At 36.1% G+C, this 22,675-nt stretch overlaps 1 protein-coding gene across 2 annotated transcripts; it reads right to left on the bottom strand.

Moving 5' to 3' along the window:
• Nucleotides 1-1,767: 1,767 nt before the first annotated feature.
• On the bottom strand, nt 1,768-21,552 carry cds2 (CDP-diacylglycerol synthase (phosphatidate cytidylyltransferase) 2). Of its 2 annotated transcripts, none has more exons than XM_048187156.1 (13): nt 21,364-21,552; nt 14,618-14,757; nt 14,281-14,377; nt 12,566-12,663; nt 10,905-11,044; nt 9,710-9,768; nt 8,159-8,241; nt 7,906-7,993; nt 6,401-6,469; nt 6,057-6,209; nt 5,619-5,738; nt 5,329-5,432; nt 1,768-3,395 (listed from the first exon to the last, which is right to left on the bottom strand). In XM_048187156.1, exons 1-13 carry the CDS (start codon nt 21,535-21,537, stop codon nt 3,263-3,265), a joined length of 1,458 nt encoding a protein of 485 aa, XP_048043113.1. In that variant the 5' UTR covers nt 21,538-21,552; the 3' UTR covers nt 1,768-3,262. The 2 variants fall into 2 exon arrangements, with proteins under 2 accessions (XP_048043113.1, XP_048043114.1); XM_048187157.1 differs by lacking the exon at nt 21,364-21,552 and adding an exon at nt 20,817-21,290.
• Nucleotides 21,553-22,675: the final 1,123 nt, after the last annotated feature.

Genomic DNA, 22,675 nt, shown 5'->3' with positions numbered 1-22,675 from the left:
ACAGATGAGTTTTTTCTTCTCATATCGTTTCTATTCTTCCTTTAATGGCTAACACTTTACAATAAGGTATCATTAGTGCATAAACTATAACATTAATAATGAGAAATATATTCGTTACAGTATTTATTAATCTTTGTTAACCGTTAGTTAATAAAAATATAATTGTTCACTGTTCACTCAGGTCCATGACATTAACAAATACATTTGAATTGATAATATATCAGTAAATGTTGAAATTAACATTAACTAAGATTAATAGCCTAATGCTTCAGTATTTCATTGTTAGTTCATGTTAACTTAAGTAGTTGACTAATGTAACCTTATTGCAAATGTAATGGTAGCACAGAGAACACAACTGCACTGCAGTCAGTTTCTCTTTGACACTTTAACACTACACGAGACCGCTACATTCGCATCATTTCTAAGAAGTATAAAATGTCACGGCAGTGTTTACGGAAACATAATCAAGGTATCAAAAAAAAAAAAAAAAAAGCTATTAGTCTCTTGCGCTAGTGATTGTTAACCACACACACAAACGACGGTTTAACGCCCTCTATTGGCTATGAATGGCACGCGCAAGAGCCTAAATATCTTGCTAGCTTTTTTAAGCAAGCACAAAACTCAGGAAGCACGATCAATCTGTAAATAAACTAATCACAGAAACAAGACGAGCCAGTTTTTTTTTTAAAACATGTATTTAAGACTTTGATAAATTTGTATCTTCATAAATGTTTATGGTAACCGCACCAAAGCATGTTTCGGGCCACTCTCCTGACACTAGTGTTTACCTAGCAACAACTCTCTCTCTGTTGTGTTGACTATAAAACATTGAAATTGCTCAGTTAACGTCTGGACTTCGTACGCTTCGTATGTTTTAGCACAGGGTCCTATACATACACAGAGCACAGACTGGCTTAGAGGACCATTCAAATACAGTAAAAGATAAGAATAGAGTAATCTCTATGTCAAACATATACAATATATAATCTTATGCAACTAATAACAATGTATGCAATTCTAATAAAATTAAGATCTAATAATTTGATTAAATCAAGACACTGAACTGAACTGAACTAATAAAATACAACCATGAAATAAATTGTTTAAAAAAAAAAAAATCTGCACCACTTGTGAAGATCACAACTTTAGTGTGTTTTTTGTGTAATGAATTGAAAAAGAAAAAAAACATGCATGGTGGATGGTAAAGATATGGAAGGGCTTTAAATATTACAGTGGTTCCCAAACCTGTCCTGGAGTACCCCCAACCCTGCGCATTTTGTATGTCTCCCTGTTTCTGACACACCCATTTCAGGTCTTGCTGTCTCTACTAATGAGCACATGAGTTGAATCAGGTGTGATAAATGAGGGAAACATACAAAATGTGCAGTACTGGGGTCCTCCAGGACAGGTTTGGTAACCACTGAAATATTATACATTGACTGCTGTGCTGTTGCATCAGTAGTGAAAAGCAACAAAATTTAAACAGGCTATAAAAGACTCATACTTAAGGTATATGTCTTGGGTTGTCAATCAAACATGATTCTTAATGTCATCTTCTGGAAGAGGAAAAAGTAATTTAACCATCACAGAAAACTCAGGTAATAAGTTACCCATTTATCTTTGGGTATAGAAACAAAAACAAACAGCATTTTAAAAACAGAACTACATTTTTTAAACTGAAAAATAAGATCAAAATACCTCACGTATGACTTGCCCATAACAAGTTTAAATAGTTTATCCATTTTATCAATACACACCAGTCTGAAAGAATGTGCTCATCAATCTTTACTGTTAAATGGCAGTGGACCGTACATACAGACTAACCTTAGCCCATTACCTCATACAGGTTATTGTACCACTGAACTACTCTTCTAAAGCTGCTCGATGACACCCATTAAGGTTTCCTTTTTAAAAAATAAATAAATAAATAAATATTGCTTATGGCATGTGTTAATGATCAACATGTATTAGTGGAGAATAAAATACCTTAAGCAAGACATACTATAGTTCTGACCCTTTATCAATGATTTTATACAGTAGGTGATGGTAAAAATAAAACAGATGGAACAGAAATATAGACTTTGTCTCATACAGTGAAATGGTACAAAATGGTTCATATGAAATGAATTTAAAACCAAAACAGTCATTGAGATTTGATGGCCCAACCTGATCCTTACTTGGCATTTAGCATGTAACAGTTCACAAACACACACAGAATTTTTTTTTTTAGGTTTGACAAAGATTAGCTTGTAACTGCTCAGTGACAATAAAACATTTGGGGGGGGGGGGAAATCAGAAATGAACAATAATTCTTGAACATTTAACATTGAGCGTGAGATGTCTGTCAAAATCTCTAAATGGTCTTTTTCAATGCTGAGCAACAACTAATTATTAACTATGAACAACAGTAACAATTAAAGTCACTTCCTATTCATTTAGCTCACAAGGATCGTTTCAGCGTAACAAACATTTAAGCCACAGAGAGGACTATGTAATTCTAGTCTGATAAGGTCTGAACTTCCTCTCAAACACTGAATAATAAAATCTGAATCTTTTTCTTACCTTTAGGAAGTACAGTATACAGTATATATTCTCTCACATCTGAACTGTAATAGTCACCACCTACTGGGCTAAAGCACACCTTTGATATCAATGACCATATTGCTTTTAAATATAATGTTACAAAAAATGTCAAAACCATGAAAAAAAAAAAAAAGAATTTACGGCACTCTGCAGTGGAAATACAATCTTTTTTGAAACTATGATGGTGTATGTAAACACCGGTTAGCAAAAAAACAAAAAACAAAAAGAAAAGGTTAGCCTGAGGTTGAAATGACAGTGTGATGAGCAGTGCATTAAAACAAAATAAAACACAATAAACACTATAAAATATTCAGACAATCAATAGGTACGGAACATTTGTACACAAGTGGAATTGTACAACTGTAACAACAAATGTCAATGTCATCTCAATATATATATAATATTCTTTTGTGGCATAAGTGATAAACATAAAACGTTCACAAAAAAAATTAAATGACAAGCAAAAACACTGATTTGTACACTCGTTCATTCACTCTTTCGCACAAACACACTGAAAATGGAATGACCCAAGGTTGTAGTACAGTTTTCCGTTGTTTCCCTTCTTATATTCCTCATCTCATCTCCCACTTCCATTCATGCCTGGATCGGGTTCCGTTGCACTCTCCTCCCTCTATCTATGGCTCACTCCGATGGGATGTCCCTGGGGTGGTTCGAAAAGTTAGGCTGCTTCTTCTAGGGCAGGAAGCAGGCCTTTCTCTGTCAGATGAGCCTTGAGCGAGTTAAAGATGTGGAGCTGTTGGTCTGGTCTCAAAGCAAGAAGCTGTTGGATGACTTTAGAAGGGTTTGGCCCTCTAAAAGAGAGGAAATTTCAAAGCACACAGTTTTTATGCTCTAGAAACACTGACATGATTAAAATTATTCTGATTGTAAATTACTATTATTATATTAGTCTTTGAAAAACATATAATTAAAGGGTTAGTTCTACACCCGCAAGACCTTCGTTCATCTTCCGAACACAAATCCGATGGCTCAGCGAGGCCTCTATTGGGAGCAAAGCCATTCAAACTCTCAAGGTCCATAAAGGTACTAAAAACATATTTAAATCAGTTCATGCGAGTTCAGTGGTTCTATCTTAATATTATAAAGCGACAAGAATACTTTTTTGTGTGCCAAAAAAAAAAAAAAATAACGACTTTTCAACAATATCTATATGGGCCGATTTCAAAACACTGCTGCATGAAGCTTCTGAGCTTTATGAATCTTTTGTTTCGAATCAGTGATTCAGATGTCCTATCAAACGGCTAAACTGCTGAAATCACGGCTGCGTTCCAGTTCGGTTTTTAAATGTCCTTCCCTCGCTAACTTCCCTCGGTCTCGTTGACTCGGATGTACGTCATTGCTTACGTTGCACGAGTGCCCACTTCTGGCGGAACCTTTGCAATAGGCTGAACTGGAACGTCCTAAGCCCTTGATCACTTGGAATCCGCAATGGAGCTGATTCATTATTTATTTTTTCCCCTTACAAATTTGTTTAATACAGCATTCTATATGTATATATGCGTGTTTTAAATGTTTAAAAAAATAATTAATATATCATAGAATTGTTTGTGGTAGGGTAAATTAAACGTGATATGCGGTGACGTCATAATCGTGTTGCGTTGTGGGTTATGGAGCTGCCTGAAGTGTACATGTGAAGTAGACTCGCTCCCTCGGTTAAAATCGAGGGAGCGAGGGTCTGTCCATGTAAACTTCCCTCGTCCACTTCACGAAGTGGAACGCACTTCAAAATGGCGGCAGGGATCCCCCCCGAGGGGAAGTGTGTAGAGAAGTTTGCGAGTGCATGTCTAAAACTGGAGTGGAACGCAGCCCAGGTGACTTTGGCGCCTCGATTCACTGATTCGATTCATAAAGCTCCGAATTCAGTGTTTTGAAATCGGCCCATGTAAGATATTATTGAAAAGTCTTCATTTAGTTTTTTTGGCGCACAAAATGTATTCTTGTCGCTTTATAATATTAAGGTAGAACCACTGTACTCACATGAACTGTTTTAAATATGTTTTAGTACCTTTATGGACCTTGAGAGTTTGAATGGCTTTGCTCTCAATAGAGGCCTCAGTGAGCCATCGGACAATAACAATATCTTAATTTTGCCGAAGATGAACGAAGGTCTTACAGATGTAGTAGAACGGCATGAAGGTGAGTAATAAATGACATAATTTTCATTTTTGGGTGAACTAACACTTTAACCTAACAAAGATATAGAACGATAGAATGCATTAGAGTCTGCCCACTTTTTTGACAGCATAACAAGGCCAATATCATTACATCATTAGCGGTGCTTTTACGGGAGTGGGTGTTCCCTGAAAGCTCTTTTGCCTTGATTTGTTCGCTCTGATCCTGCGTTCATGCCACCTCGTAATTCCTGTAGTTACAAGATTCTAGCTTGTAAAAAGTGTGCTCGTAATTACAGCTTATAGGATGGGAGTTTTCTGAAAGCCCCCACGTGTACCACGTGAGCGCTGTAGATTCATTTAGGCATTGATAGTGGTGCCATAGAAACGCATAATTCCCAGTCCGAGGACGTGAACAGCTCCGAATATAACGTCACATGTTGTCATCTCAAGATTTCGGTAAATACGAGGTGCCGTGAACACAGAATAATTTACAACAATTATTGAAAACTGTAATTATATTTTACAATTTTGCTGTTTTTACTGTATTTTTGATCAAATAAAGCATTGGTGAGCATAAGATAAAGGGCAGTTTATATAATAACGGTCCTACCTGATAAAGCTGGCAATGTAAACATTTACAAATGTGGCCATGAGGTACTGACAGTCGAAGCGGTCCATGATTCCTCCATGACCTGGAATGGTGTTTGCAAAATCCTGCAAAGATGGACAGCACAGAGACAGTATGACCAGAGTGTCAAACACAGGACAGGAAACTGTTCAGGTAGTCTGATATACATCTAAATTGATCTTTTACTGTTACTGTATGGGCATGCCATGTAGTGAAGAAAGCTGTAGTTTTTTCAGATCTGTATGATTTGTGGGTGGACAAATTACACCCACCTTGATTTTGAAGGCCCTTTTGAAGCCGCTGGCGAAAAAGCCTCCAAAAGGTCCCATGATGGAGGCAAAGCTAGACAGGGCGATGCTGTGGATTTGGAAAGGATACAGCTTTACTGTGGTCTAAAAAGAAAATGGGAGAGAGATGGAAATGTGTAAGACACTGAATTTTTTTGTAAGCATTTTCAAAATACGGAACACTTGAAGGATTTGAGTTGCTTTCGGTTAAAACATTGTGTTTTTGTGGTCCAAAGAATGTTGACAGTGACAGTGAAGCAGAGCTGTGACACATTCACAGTGAGTGGAGAGTAAGCACATGGCTGTGACAAACACAGACATAAAATCAGCAAAAAAAAAACAAAAAACACAGAGGACAGACCAAATGAGAGACATGTGGAGTAAGTGTCTAACAGACCGTGTACATGTAAGTGTGTGTTTTACCCAGCCCGTGATGGACTGAAGTACAGATGGCAGGCCGTAGTCCTGAAGCTGGAAGAGCTCAGATGGCTCACAGTCCACTGTGAATCTGTTGGAGTCATTGTTAAACTCAACTGGACACACAAAGTAGCGGTAACCTGCCATCACATATGACAGCTGGAGAAGGCGAGAAAGGTATTTGTTATTTTTCAGATGCATCTCATTAAACATATTAAGTAAAAAAGGTAAAGAAGGAACTATATCAGCCCTTTCTAAAGTGTCAATCAAGGCAATTTTCAAGTTTCCAAATCTACATAAAAACATTCAGTGAAGACCAGACGAAGAACAGGAAGTAGGCTATTACTCACTAGGATTCCAAAAACAATAGTGGCGAAGAAGCCACCGATAAACCCCTCCCACGTTTTCTTAGGAGACAACTGCAGAGAAACATCATTGTTAAGAGAACTGTACTAACAATACACAACATTACACAGAAGTCACATAAAGTATTGACACTTGAGCCACACTAAAAAAAAGGCATGAATGTAACTGCATTAGTGGGTAATTTTTAGTTAATGTGATGAATTACACCAGCTAGGACACCTGTGTGAACATCCACTAAAAAGACCATCTGAATAAAAACAATTGCTAAAATTATAAATATGGCTTAAGGTTATAAATTCAATTTTAATACATTAATGTTTATAGGTTTGGGGTCACTACGATAGATTTAAAGGTGCCCTAGATTCAAAAATTGAATTTACCTCGGCATAGTTAAATAACAAGAGTTCAGTACATGGAAAAGACATACAGTGAGTCTCAAACTCCATTGTTTCCTCCTTCTTATATAAATCTCATTTGTTTAAACGACCTCCGAAGAACAGGCGAATCTGAACATAACACCGACTGTTACGTAACAGTCGGGATCATTAATATGTACGCCCCCAATATTTGCATAATGCCAGTCCATGTTCAAGGGATTACACAAGCCAGTATTAACGTCTGGATCTGCACACAGCCGAATCATCAGACTAGGTAAGCAAGAACAACAGCGAAAAATGGCAGATGGAGCAATAATAACTGACATAATCCATGATATCATGATATTTTTACTGATATTTGTAAATTGTCTTTCTAAATGTTTCGTTAGCATGTTGCTAATGTACTGTTAAATGAGGTTAAAGTTACCATCGTTTCTTACTGTATTCACGGAGACAAGAGCCATCGCAATTTTTATTTTTTAAACACTTGCAGTCTGTATAATGCATAAACACAACTTCATTCTTTATAAATCTCTCCAACAGTGTAGCATTAGCCGTTAGCCACGGAGGACAGCCTCAAATTCACTCAGAATAAAACGTTAACATCCAAATAAATACTTTACTCACATAATTCGAAGCATGCATACAGCATGCATGACGAACATCTTGTAAAGATCCATTTGAGGGTTATATTAGCTGTGTGAACTTTGTAAATGCGCTGTAATATAGTCGACAGCTCGTGTGGCAGGGAGCACGCGATTTAAGGGGGCGGCGCCGAGTGTAAATCAGTGCATTGTTAATGATGCCCCAAAATAGGCAGTTAAAAAAATTAATTTAAAAAAATCTATGGGGTATTTTGAGCTGAAACTTCACAGACACATTCAGGGGACACCTTAGACTTATATGACATCTTGTGAAAAAGCATTATTGGGCACCTTTAAAGAAATAATACTTCTATTTAGCAATGATGCATTTAATTGATCAAAATGGACAGTAAAGAGTTTTATATTTTCTCATGTGTCAAAAGGTAACACTTTTTTTTCTTCAGATTTTAGCAATTTCACAATATTTTTAATAAAATAAATAAATAAATGCAGCCCAAAAACACAAACCTTGATGAGAGGGGTGCGACCGAAAAAGAAGCCAAACATATAAGCCATGATGTCATTACAGATAACACAGGAGATGGGAACAATAAACCTGTGCACACAGAAACAGATTACCTTATACAAACAGATCACCTACACCAGAAAATTATCTGTACTGTTGTACTGTTCATCCTGGGATGAAACAGGATTGTAAAGTTTAAATTTTTAAAAGTGTAAAATGGTGTTTGACAGTGGAACACAGGAAGCATCAACTTACCAGATCATCCCCTCAAACAGGTTATGAATGATTAAGTGGGACTGAGTCACCACAATCAGCAGGGTCACATGAGTCCAACCGAACTGGGGAGAGAGAAAGACGAGATGAATAGCTCTATTCACTTCAAATCTGGGACAAAAGGCAGTTCTATGACAAGGATTTTGTTTGTTTGATTATTACATTTTTACACCATGTTAGCATCATGGCTATTTACATGGCAGACACAAAGGTCAATTTCATCCATAAAATTTACATTATTATATAAAACATTTCAACTTAATGTAAGATAGAAAATCTAAAATACATTCGGGTGATACATTTCTGAGGATGCGTTCACACTTCACACAGTTCGGTTCGTTTGGTTCATTTGGTCCGGACCAAAGAAGAAAAAAAAAAAACATTTAGTCCTGGTCTAATTAGCGTTCAGATTGGCAATTTTATCACCGAACCAAACGATACCGAACCTTCATTCATAGGGATACATTCACAACGTGATTGGTCGGATTTTATGACGTATTACCTATTTTGAGACGGAACTTACCGAACATCCAAAACAATGTTTTCTGAGGTAAATGCGCTCGTTGTGTGTGTGTGTGTGTGTGTGTGTGTGTGTGTGTGTGTGTAGCGGTGCGTAGCCTGCATGTGATGGTATTTTGGCCAGCTGGGAACTCGTGAAGAGCTTATAAAATGTGCAAAGTAGTCAAAACAGCAGCGGGAATCCATCCGTCACATACACAAACGATCTGCTGTGTGGAGACGCACGTCTGATGCCTGTGATGGGCAAACTCGCGACTATGACGAGAAAAACCGACATGCGTGAGGATTCTGTCCATTTTAGGGTCTCGTCTTCCTGTTTTTGGTTCGGTTACATGTCTTTGGTCAGTGTTGCGTTCATATATCATTCGAACCGCACCAGAGTTCGTTTGGAAGCGGACCAAGACCCATCTTTTCAGCGGTCTCGGTCCGCTTGTTTGGTGCGCACCGGGGTTCGGATGGCAGCGTTCACATATGTTCAAATGAACCACAGTAACCGAGCAATCGCACCAGGGTTCGTTTTAATCGAACCAAACATGACAAGTGTGAACGCACCCTGAAAGTTTTTTAGCAGCATCATAAAAATGACAATTCAACAGAATATGCTTAACAATCAAAGGAACTTGACACAAGAGAGACATAAAGGAGGAACTTCCCCTATTAATAAAAACTCATGGGTAAGTCTTCAGTGACCCAGTCTGCACCTAGTCAAGATGACTTGATCATGTCTTGATTTGAAGTTATGGAAGGTATTTCTTTTTATACTAGGGTTTATTTCATACAGTTTATTATTTTTATTTTCATCTCATTCTTTCTGCCACTTGTTAGTGATTCTATGACAAGGAAAAAGATAAGAAACGTGTAGGGTCTGTGGCCACCATGATTAATATCAGCAAAAACGTCATGCAGGCTGACATGCATGACAAATACATGTGTACGTAAATATGTGAGCATGTGAATAAAAAAAAAAAAAAAAAAAAAAGAGAGATTAACTGCCACATTTACACACTCACTCACCATGTAGAACTGCAGGCGATAGTGTTTTTTCACCAGGCTCAGAACAAACATGCAGAACCCTGTGAAAGAAACAGACATCTGGTAAAACAGACAGTTCCACCAATGCCATCACCACATGTCTATGCGACTATTTTTGGCCAGTCACAGTGTCACTAATTATGCCCTGTTTGACAGGAGCCAGCCGGTATTAAACCAACCACACATAAAAGACAGTCTGAAACTAAATAAAATAATGATCTGAAGTACATGGAAGGTTTATACTTTTTTTAACAGTCTACCTAACAAATTGACAAAAGGAACTTTGACTATTTGTCTTACTCTTAGACCATATATGGCAAGATATGACATGATTTGTCTCAAGCAAGAGAGAGCACTGTAACCAACTGTTCAGGTTTTAAAAATGAATAAAGCACATGATGGATTATGGACATTATGCAATCAAATGCCATATGTGGAGCATCTGAAAACCAGCAATACATAAAAGTAACTGAAGTGACGTTCCACAAGGAGATCAGGCCTATTTATAATTCAGCTGTTTTAGAAGTTGATTTTCCATCCAAAGCTTTCTAGCCTATTGCTCTATTTTTAATATTTAAAATAAATATTTTTTTTATTTGTGTGTGTTTAATATGTATATTGTTGTGTGTGTGTGTGTGTGTATATATAATTTTTACATATTATATATTTTGACCAAAGTGATTTTTTTTTGTTAAATATTGTGGTTTGATGTGTTATAATATATTAATCGTACACAATTTGTACTTTTTTTTCCTGCTTCAAAAGTACTGTTTGACAATAAACATAATAAGATTATAACTCATGTATGAAATCTGCTGTCTTGCATCTTTTTGTAAGAGAAAATGAGCGAGGGGTGCGTAGACAGGCAGAGAGCCTAACCACATCCTGCATGACTTGAGCTTCATACCTATGACAAAAAAAATGCACCCCAAAAAAAAAAAAAAAAAAAAAACCCTTAAGCAAAATCACCACGCCTCATTCGAACTGGTAATATAAAGCATGTCTTCAAGACTGCATCTGACTTTGCCTTCAGCACTGTGTGGGAAAGTGGGAGTTGTTGAACTTAGAACTAACTGTGATAACTATAAGTTATTAAAGTTTCCCAAGGCCTTTAAGCCTCCAGAAACACCAATGATGAAATGAAGTACCATGCTTATGTGACAGAGAAGTTTCTGACCTGTGAGGTACAGGGCAAAGGAAATGAAGCGATGGTATTTGCTGAGGATGCGTAGTGGCTCCTCCCTCTGCACCAAACTGAAGAAATAATCAGTCACCGTTTCCCCATAGAAGAAGTAGTTCACACACAACAGGAAGTACCTGACAAAAACCGTTACAGTCGTCAGTCATCATAATGTCAAAGGCCTTTCACATGCAGTCATTATTCAAAGTGTTTCTAATGCTTGTGAAAGCAATTATAATGGGGCATTTGACAGCAATAGGAGATGTAGGAAATGGTCAGACTTTAGCTGATCAGCAGCTGACTAGGATTATGACCACAGAAGAATGGTGTGTTAGGCTACACAGCAGGACTAAAGTAGAGAAATGGTTCTACTTATATCTGATTTGCAAAATAACTAATATATAAAACCTAAAAACAAACTCAAAGAAAAGTTTTGAAACAGGATGAATCACACCCATCTCATAGCTCACCCCAAAATAAAAATCAGAAAGATATTTTGCAAAAAGATATTGAAGCCTTGAAGTTTTTTTTTTTTTTTTTTTTTAATAGAAATTAGAAATTTTATTTTTTTTTTATAAAATTATTGCTATTTAAACTGTATTGCACAAATGATTCCTTGGTAGATTTTAGTGCACTTTAATTAAAAAAAAATTTTTTTTTAAATGTATTTGTGCATTTCAGTAATAAGGTTTTTATATATAAATAAATATGTTTATAAGAGAATAAAATTCTAAATTCAATCTCTTCATCATATAAAGCAAATATGGATTAGTTTTACAATCTCTTTATGAACTTTTTGAAGCGTCAACGTGGTAGTCGCGTAGCTATCTATGGAGGGACGTAAAGCTCTCATACTCTAAAAAATGCTGGGTTGTTTCAACCCAACCACTGGGTTAAAACTTTAATTAAAACATTTCCTTGACCCAAATTTGGGTTAAAACAACCCAGCATTTTTTAGATTGCAGATTTCATCAAAAAGATCTTAATTTGTGTTCCAAAGATGAATGAAAGTCTTACGGGTTCGGAATGACATGAGGGTGAGTAATTAATGACAGAAATTTTCATTTTTGGGTAAACTATCCCTTTTCCTTTCTTTGTTCATAAATTAATTCAAAGTTCTTTCTTTTTTATTTTGGGGGTGAAATATGACATTTCTTTATGAGATTCACTCGAAAGGGGAATTTTTCACTCAGATTACCATTCCAGAGATTCTACACATTCATACTGACATAACTGACAGTTTTGCCAGATTTAAAAAATGTTAACCCTGTATTTAAAAACTCATTAGTATTTTCACATTAATAAAACTTGGTGAATCTTTCCTGCAACATTTCAAACAAACTAGACTACAGTTTAGACTGCGGTCTAAACCAGAGTGAATTTCTCATACCTCTATACAGCTGGTGATAGCATGTATAGCTGGACGAATAAACAAGTGCAGCGGTTACTAATGCAACACAGAAAATGAAAGAACTTGTAACACATCAAGAGCCATATTATGATAAGATGAAAGTGATGATGCCCTCTAATTACAGGCATAGCGCAGTGGGAGAGAGACAGAGAGAGAGATCTGGAGTGAAAGATAATGAGAACAGGGAGGGAGGGAGAGACAATGAAGCGTGAAAATGAAGGTGGCAGGTGTGTGTCGCAGGTCTCACCAGCTTAGTGTTCTGAACCAGGGCAGGTGGTAAGAGTGATACACACTGTAACCAATTGTGATGATCTCCTGGAAGCACTTGATCTGAACACATAGCACCTGTGGAAGACACACAGAGGACAATAAAAAGCCAATGGGTGTGCTACTGTCTAGCTGTTTTTGAAAGCAAGAATACCTCTTGTGTATAAGGCTATAATTGGCAGTAAATAAAGCTTATTGGAAATATGATATACAGTTTTTGGCCATTATTAAAAATTAAACATCATTATGCAAATGCATTGTCTGTTAAATTTGGTTAATTAATTGTGGATACTCTTTTCCAACTATTTTTGGATTTTAAATAATGTTGCACCAACTAGTGCTAATATTGTGGTAAAATTAGAGCAAAGCATTATTATTATATAGTATATAATATTTTACATTTTTATATTTTCACTTTTCATTTTAGTTCAGGTTTTAATAATGTTGTTATGTAGCTATCATTATTAGCTTTTTTATATTTCTATATAGCCTTAACTTTTATTTTAGTTTTAGTCATTTTAATACTTCAACTTATTTCAGTTAGCCAAGGCAGCATTTCTAATTTTCATTTTTAAAGTTTTTCCATCTAATATTTATATTTTAATATTTTAAAATTGTAAAAAATAATTAATATATTATAATAACAATACATATATATTGTATTTTATAAATTATCATAATTACCTAATTTTTAAAACAGATTTAGTTAACAATAACACCCCAGAGAAAAGATTTATTCAAGAGTACTTGCTTGCCTATAACAGAGGTCCCATCTATTTGACTTTGTTAAAGTACTCACTTCAGAATGAATAATTATGCATATTTTATACTATTGATTAAAACATTTTGAAGCCTAAATTCAATTAAGCATCAAAATTTGTTTTGACATTGAAAAGAACTATTGATTTGACTATGTAGTGCATTTTAATCATATTTTAATACATAATAATATAGATTTTAATAGGAAGCAGCTATAACATAAAAATATGTATCGGCTACAGTATCTGTAATCTGTAGCCAGATCATGAAACAAAGTGGACATTTATTATTCAGAGAGGTCTCATAAGCACTAATAGTAATAATGTAATAATAAGTAATAGAGTAATAATGTTTAATCATGTTAACAGAATAAACAACATCAGTGCTCATCTGTCATGTGCAAAAAAAAAAAAAAAAAAAAAAAACTTTTATGGCTCTCATATCTGCAGTTGTAACTAGATTTATCCATAACCTGGAATCTGGTACATTCCTTTATTTCCCATAAGTGTCATCAACTTTACAAGATGATGACAAACCAGAAAATTGGTTGGTGATTTGAGAAATTACCAACACAATCTTCCTTATAATCTATTATAATTGTCTCTCTGCTTGCACATGCATCATAGACTTCATTTACTCTTCATTTACTAAACAATTTGTCACGCTTATCGGGGTTGTTATCAGATTGATGAAAGTGTAAATGCAACCAACAAACAAAAGAGATTAATTAAGACTAATTAAAAATCTACACCAGGAGGCAGTTGAGACTGTAGACACAAATCAGTCATGTGAAAACAAATACCAAACGTTTGATGCTGCATTTGGGAGCTTCAAAACTAGCCGTTTTTCTCTAAAATTATGACATTTGAGCAGCTTGTTTTTCTTAAGTGTCCACATCCCTTGGTGTCTACAACAACAGGTAGAGAAGATACTCACAATCATCATCAGCACCATCGGACCCAAATAAATAATGATAAAGAAGAAGGAGATCATAGCCAGGGTCAGGATGCCCCTCACCCACCAGTTCCTCCATCTGCAGGAGAGACAAACACATTAGCGCAAAGCATATTGAGTGGAAATATAATCTTCCTAATGCAAGGACTAAAAGCTCTGGTGGCCTTTTTATTGAACGAATCATCCGGTGTTCACAACAGCATACCAATAATCTGCTCTGGAGCAGGACACTTTTTATATTACATGACATGCAAACGCATTTTAATTTACTAAAGAGCCATGTTAATTCTATTTTAATTGTTGATTTAGAGATGTTTACCGTGAGGAAAGGCCAGAGAGGGCTTTGTTGAGAACCTCTGGTGTGTCATCAGCAGAAACAGGAACCTCAGGAACCCCAGAATCTGATTTAGTCTCATTGTCTGAGGCTCCATCTCTCTCCTTGCCCTCTGTCTCAGAGCCCTGGAGATGGTTGGAGAGAAGAAAAATTCAGAACATGTGAACTCATCCATCAAAAACAGTTTTGTTCATTAGCAAAGAATTTTGCAGTACTGTTCAAGAATTTGGGGTCAGTAAGATTTTGTAAGGATGCATTAAATTGGTCAAAAGTGACAGAAAAGACTTTTACATTGTTGAGATTTCTATTTCAAATAGGCTAAATGTTCTTCTGAACTTTCTAGTATTCATCAAAGAGGCAAAATATATCACCGTCTTCACAAAAATATTAAGCAGCACATCCGTTTCCAACAATAACAACATTTTAATAATACCAAATCAGCATATTAAAATTCATGTGACACTGAAAATTCAGCTTTGACATTACAGGAATAAATTTAAAATATACTGTATAAAAATGTTTGTTTTAAATTGTAATAATTTTTCACAATATTACTGTTTTTAATATATTTTTGATTAAATATATGCAGCCTAGGTGAGCACAAGAGACTTCTTTCAAAAACATTTAAAAAATCTTATTGACTGACCCCAAACCTTTGAACAGTAGTTTACTCAGCTCATGCTCTCGTCGATGGTTGCTGTTTTTTCCAGCATCATGAAAGCTAATGTGAATGGCCCAATAAAACTGAGGCCATTACAAAAGTTGTTTGAAAGCATGAATTAATGGTAAACACAGACCCCATTTAATGTTTAGGCTATATAAGGCAGCATCTGTATCTAAAAGGTCTGCATGCGCAATTACAAATGACCTGCCTTCGTCACCATAGCAACAGGCTGTCATCATCAGATGGGGCAGCACCAGTGGTCGAGCTGTTACGATTGTTCCAGAAACCTCTTTTTCTCTGTCTGACATAAATAATTCGGATCTGATCACAAAGAGCCCTCAAGCTAACTGACACATACATGTATGGCTGACACTCAACTAAAAGCAAGAGCTCCAAGAGAAGGATCCAGGGTTTCCATGGAGACGGGCTACATCCTGATATTCAAGATGTCAGAGTTAAAAATACCCTCCCTCATCCCGCCCACCTCCTCCCCGTCTCTTAAACTCCCCACCGACTACAAATAGCTTATCAGGAACTGAGGACATCCCACTCTTCCTAAGAGAGACATTTTCAGTCTTCCTGCCAGATTCGGCCCTAGCTCGTCTTAGAGTATGAGCAACACTTCTGCGAAATTGGCGGACAGCAGCGTTAGCCATCTGGAAATGTGGAATTCCCCAACAGACACAATATCAGTGACAATCTTTAAAATAGATGACTGATGTAAGGGTGTGTTAAACATGTCACATTCATTCAAAACATAATGTGTAATGTATTCGAAGCAGTATTTGATGCTTAAGCAGGAGGAACCAACTTTTCACCATCTCCGACATCGCATATGATTGACGCATTTCCCCCCTAGTGGCAGTTGCACTGAACTTTCAAATCGGGCCACAAAGCAGCCATTACCCTCTGCATTTTTGCCACGGTAAAATTAAAGGTGAATTCAAAAATTGAATTTACCTTGGCATAGGAGTTCAGTACATGGAAATGACATACAGTGAGTCTCAAACTCCATTGTTTCCTCCTCCTTATATAAATCTCATTTGTTTAAATGACCTCCGAAGAACAGGCAAATCTCAACATAACACCGTCTGTTACGTAACAGTCGGGATCATTAATATGTACGCCCCCAATATTTGCATAATGCCAGACCATGTTCAAGGGATTACACAAGCCAGTATTAACGTCTGGATGTGCACAGCTGAATCAACAGACTAGGTAAGCAAGAATAACAGCGAAAAATGGCAGATGGAGCAATAATAACTGACATAATCCATGATATCATGATATTTTTAGTGATATTTGTAAATTGTCTTTCTAAATGTTTCGTTAGCATGTTTCAAATGTACTGTTAAATGAGGTTAAAGTTACCATCGTTTCTTACTGTATTCACGGAGACAAGAGCCGTCGCTATTTTCATTTTTTAAACACTTGCAGTCTGTATAATTCATAAACACAACTTCATTCTTTATAAATCTCTCCAACAGTGTAGTATTAGCCGTTAGCCACGGAGGACAGCCTCAAATTCACTCAGAATAAAACGTTAACATCCAAATAAATACTTTACTCACATAATTCGAAGCATGCATACAGCATGCATGACGAACATCTTGTAAAGATCCATTTGAGGGTTATATTAGCTGTGTGAACTTTGTAAATGCGCTGTAATATAGTCGACAGCTCGTGTGGCAGGGAGCGCGTGATTTAAGGGGGCGGTGCTGAGTGTAAATCAGTGCATTGTTAATGATGCCCCAAAATAGGCAGTTAAAAAAAATTAATTTAAAAATATCTATGGGGTATTTTGAGCTGAAACTTCACAGACACATTCAGGGGACACTTTAGACTTATATTACATCTTGTGAAAAAGCATTCTTGGGCACCTTTAATGAATGTATGAACATCCACACAAAACAAATGGCCGCATAATCAGCATAAATAATTGCTTAAATAATTATTTATAACCACACTTTTGGCAAAAAGTGTTTAAAGGGCCATGACATGGATTTCTTTATTACTTTAATATGTTCCTTGAGGTTTACTTATAATGTTAATAAAGTTTATTTAAAGTTAATTAAAATAAAGTTGATTATCAGTAAACAGCCACTACTGTATTGCACACAAGTAAGTGTTTGAACCGTCATTTACAGACATCATTATGACCGGTTTGCAATGTAGCTGCTGTCAGATCCAATACAGCTGACTGCTTCATCTGTCAACAAAAGTTTCTTTGCGAACCCTCCATTAAGGCACCAATATACTTCAAGCCAAATCGAAGAATGAACTGATGTGACGTCATTTCGAACAAAATCAAGGCAAAACAAAGTTTGTTTGGAGTTTGTTTTGGGAGTTTGAAACAGCTTGCAAAGCTAACTTTCCAGTTTGCTACGGCTGGTAAACACCTTTGAATTATGGTCCGTGGCTATTACGTAATAGGTAGGTGTGTGTGGAGGCTCTGCTTTCTTTCACGTGGAAATTTTTTCCACTTCATTTCTTGTGTTGAGTCAGTCGAGGTCAGATTTCCCAAATGAAAACGTGAACACACTGGAGAGCTGCTTTATAGTAGAAAATGAAGTTGTAATTCTGATCTAACGAGACACTGACAATGTTTTTCATGTTTAATACTGTAAAGCTGCTTGATTTTAAGCAATCTAATCTATATAAATAAAAGTGACGTGACTACTGGAGTGACGAATTGCAGAACTCGTTCTAACATGTCCACGTTGCTATGATCAGATGCTTTTCAAAATTCTTGCTGTTTTCTCATTTTTGTTGTGTGATTATTTTGTTATTGAGAGGATAGTGCGCAGCACATTTTCATCTAAACCCCACTCTCAGCAGAGTGTGCGGCGTCGGATGTTCACTAAAAGTATTTTGCTGTTCTCGTATTTCGAACTTCGTTTTACCCCTAAGTGAAGAACAAAAAAGAACTTTGCCTTGAGTATATCGAGCCCCACTGTGCCTCATTTACAAAACAATCTGCAGAGAAATTCTCAGAACAAACATTTAATCCTCCGACACGATCCACGACGCCATTAAAAATAAACAATCCACTTGTTCTTGATGCTAGGATCCTTCTGAAGCCTCTACAGAAATGAGAAAATGAGCTGTTTAAACATGATGCGTCAAAGCGAATATGCCTTTATGCTTCCATTCACTCTTTCATTTGTCCTGTTGTCGACAGACTCAAGCACGTACATCAGAAAGCGAACAGGTCTGTATACTGTATCCAGTGTAGACAGCGTCAGTGATTATAATGGGTTCTATTTGCTTTTAACGTGACGTGCCGCTCACATCCAGTGTAGGCAAATGTCAGCTGTTACGCCAGTGGGCGGAGCCTATGGTGAAATGATGTAAAACTATGGTCTTGCTCTGCAGGCAGGCTGCATTTGCCTGCGTGATGTCACAGATCCCACAATATCCAAACGAGTCATTTTTGGAGCTTGATCAAATAAACACTTAGTGAAGATGTTTTAAGCTATGAAATTTGCAGCATCAAAAGATAAAGGCAAATTTGATTTCTCATGTCATGACCCCTTTAAAGAATAACTTTTTTTTGGTTAGAATACATCACATTCGATCTAGCAGCTGCATACTGTCGAGCCACAAAAATTCAAATATTTCAATGCATTCAAATATTAATGTAATCTGCAAATTCTGCATACACATATGATCGGAACTCCTGCACCACTCTCCAGTTGAAATGAATGACTTCTGGGCTGTCGTTTATCAGAGATGGTAAAGAGGCAGCTTAACTTCCTTATACAATATAACACCAGGACATCCTCCTTCTAATTTCAGCTACATTCTTGCTTAACAGGTGCATGAAATCAGGTGCCACACTGCCACAGAACATACCCTAGGCAAACAATTTACAGTAGAATGGGCCGTACTAAAGAGCTCTGTGACTTTCAACGTGGCACTGTAGTAAGCCACCAGTAAAATTATTTGGTCTGGAGTGAAAAAATTGGACTATTGTGCACAAAAAATACTAAATCTGACAATAGAGAAGCTGTTATAGCAGCAAATTAACTATAAACAGCCATGGTTTTGACAGTTTGTCAAATATTAATCAAGACAAGCACATATGGGCGAGTTGTCCACACTTTTGACCCTATAGTGTACTTTATCCTAAACAGGGACACGGTGGCTTTCTCCATTTCATTACAATGGCATAGTTTAGTCTAATGTAATAAACTCAGCAGGCCTCTCTCACCTCTCAAATGAACACTTAAAATTCTCAAACTCTCACAGTAACACAAATACAAATCTGTGCATGTAATATACTGGGAAATGGGTTAAAGATATAATGCAAAAAAAAAAGAAAGGGGGAAAAAAAAAACATTTTGGTTGGATGCACTGGTGTGTGACCATATCATAATTATTTTTCATAAGACCAATATAAATTGGCTATTCATAATTATTTATCAATAATCGTATTTCAACTTAAAGGGATAGTTCACACAAAAACTCACCCTTGTGTCATTCCAAACCTGAATGATTTTCTTTTTTTAAAGGTTTTTTTTTTTTTCCTCCATACATTTGAAGTCGATGATCACCAAAACTGTTTGGTCACCAACATTCTTCAAAATATACTTTGTGTTCCACAGAAGAAAGAAAGTCATACAGGTTTGCAACAACATGAGGGTGAGTAAATGATGAAAGAATTTTAATTTCTAGGGGAAATAAATTTTTGAAATGAAATCAAAATCTGAAAAGCAGGAATATTATCAAAAAGACTCTGTATGTAATGGCTTATTTTAATGATCCAATAAATCACCAATGGATAAATGGGAAAATCACAAAACCTACAATGAATATTCTCTTTCACTTTGAAATATGCTAGACTATGGAAGCAAAATAGGTTGCAAACTTTCATGCTGACTTTAAATAACAAAGAGACAGATGCTAGACAGAAAAAAATAGATGGTTAGAGTACATTTGCCTGACGACCACTGATATGCGAATGCAAGGTTTAATTTGCATGATCCAGTATCTTAGTCTCAGGGTTCCAGATGAAAAATTAATCTATTTAGCATGATGGAGACCCTGTCACTACACTTGCAGCAAGCAAAGTTATAAATACACACTTAAGTTTTTCTTTCAACTCCAACTCCATCATGTTGCCAGCCCAAAAGATAGAACGGGCTGTTGTGCTTATTTTAAAAATTATGGGAAAAATACAACAGGAGGAAGTTATATGGTGAACCACACATACCATATGACCAAAGAAACTATTGACAAGGATGTTTACAGATATTAAAGCCTGTACAAGACAGTTTACCCTAGAATTCCTTAGATTGTAGTTTATCACAACAAACGACAAAACCTGCCCTTCGATTCTCAAAAAGAAAGACAAATACAAAAGAGAACACATTTGTAATCAGAAAGTATCCACAAATATTTACTGTTAACTTAGTATTAGTCACTCAAATGAGTTTTATTAGTATACCGTGATCTTGCTGTAAGCTTTGAGCCTGAGCCTACAGGTCAAAGACTTTTGACACATGAATGTTGACTCACCCATCTGCCCACGTCTCTCTCATTCTCCATGTTTTCCACCTTAAAATGTCCACACAGTATGAAGATCAGTCCATGCACTCCAGATATCGTCTATCTCTGCTGAAAGCACAGCTTATCCAGAAGAGTTTAACCTCATTGTCCTAAACTGAACAGGGCAGGGATTGTTCATGCCACTTAATTAAATTTTTTCAACAACATAGCACTGCAAGAAATACACTGAGGCCTGATAGCAGTGTTTTGTTTTGTTGGGACACAAGCAGGATTTCTTCAGTACATGAGCAGGACAAGAAAAACATCAGCTCGAGACCAATGATGATGCTTAAATTCTCTCCACGAGCTATAATCTGCTACACTCATGAATGCTAGAGACAATCGTTTCTCAAACCAGCGCATTAAAGGATGCTGTGGCATGACACTTGCAAGCGGGATCCAGAAACATAACGACCCATTACCGTTTTTTTTCTCTCTCTCAATGTATGACAGCATGTAGCTCATATGATAGCCATAACAACACATATCTCTCCACATCTCTCTCTTTATTTGGTACCTTATCCTCCGAGTGTTGATGCTGCAGCTCTTTTTCCGTTGCTACTCGGTGTCGTAATTCTGTCATGGTGGAATCGGTCTGTTGAAAAATAAAGGCCTGATGAAGTATGAATCTTCGGGGTTGCTGTTCGTTTTCAATGATTGTTATTGGGGCTGGAAGGGAGCGACTGCGCATGCGTGCGCAAACGGGAGAGCGCGCGCCCTCTAGTGGCCAGTGTAGGATGGATGGATGGATGTAGGCTATTTATGGTTATTTATTTGTCTATTTATAAATGGAAGATTTGTGAACACTAATTAATTCAGATTTGTAAGGTAAAATATTTGTTTTATTTCGAAGTGAAAAGTTAATATATAAAGTAATAATTATTATAATTCAGGGAGATATTTAATTTGAATATGAAGACTTCAATTGTGCCTTCTGAAATGTTCTTTTAAAATGATCATTTTTATCAAGCTTGTATGTTTATGTTCAGTTATTTCACTTTAATGGAAATGAAAAGGACCTATTAAATGCCATTAAAGTGAAATTAATGAACCTAACATACAAGCTTGATAAAAATGCTCTTTTTAGAAGAAATGTTTTGATGGCACTTAGAGGCTTTTGCATCTGAAGTCTTCACATACATTTCACACATCTTCATTATTCATCATAACCTACAGGTTAACTGAGCAGAATTCATAGTCTACGATTGCTATTATGAACTCACTTTCACTTCAATACAATAAGTTGGCCTTTCAGATGTATCTATTTTTATGTTAATTGATTTGTCTGTCATTATTCAGTTATTCAACTAAATTGTCAAAACGCATTAATTTGCATATACTGTTTGATTTAGTATTTTACATTAATTGATGCTGTTTCAAAGAAATAATTTAATAAAAATGAGACCTGATGTATTGTTTATACTGTAGGCCTATTTCTATTTTTTTAGTAATCATGTCAGTTTACCCAAGTAGTGGGGCAAAATGTCTCCTTTTCATTATTATTATTGTTATAAATTTATTTATTTATTGCAATAACATTAGGTAAGGGATTGTTTCCATTTATTTCTCCAAATAATATAGGCTATTGTAGCTACATGTAAATAATACATACTACTGTTGTTACATGTAGGCCTAATACATTACATTAAATATTATTACATTAATATATATTATTACATAATATATATTATTATATGTAAATAATATATTTCTCACTGTTCCTAAGGGAAGATCTTTTCACTGATGCATGACCTCTTTAGGCTTCCGTTGTATTTGGTTGGGCAGTGATCTCAAAATAATGGCCACAGTAAGGGTCCCGCCTTATAAAA

Source organism: Megalobrama amblycephala, linkage group LG4 (genome assembly GCF_018812025.1).
Source record: "Megalobrama amblycephala isolate DHTTF-2021 linkage group LG4, ASM1881202v1, whole genome shotgun sequence".
Lineage (NCBI taxonomy): Eukaryota > Metazoa > Chordata > Actinopteri > Cypriniformes > Xenocyprididae > Megalobrama > Megalobrama amblycephala.
Note: the sequence above shows the minus strand (reverse complement) of the source record. Positions and strands in the feature narration are given on the sequence as shown.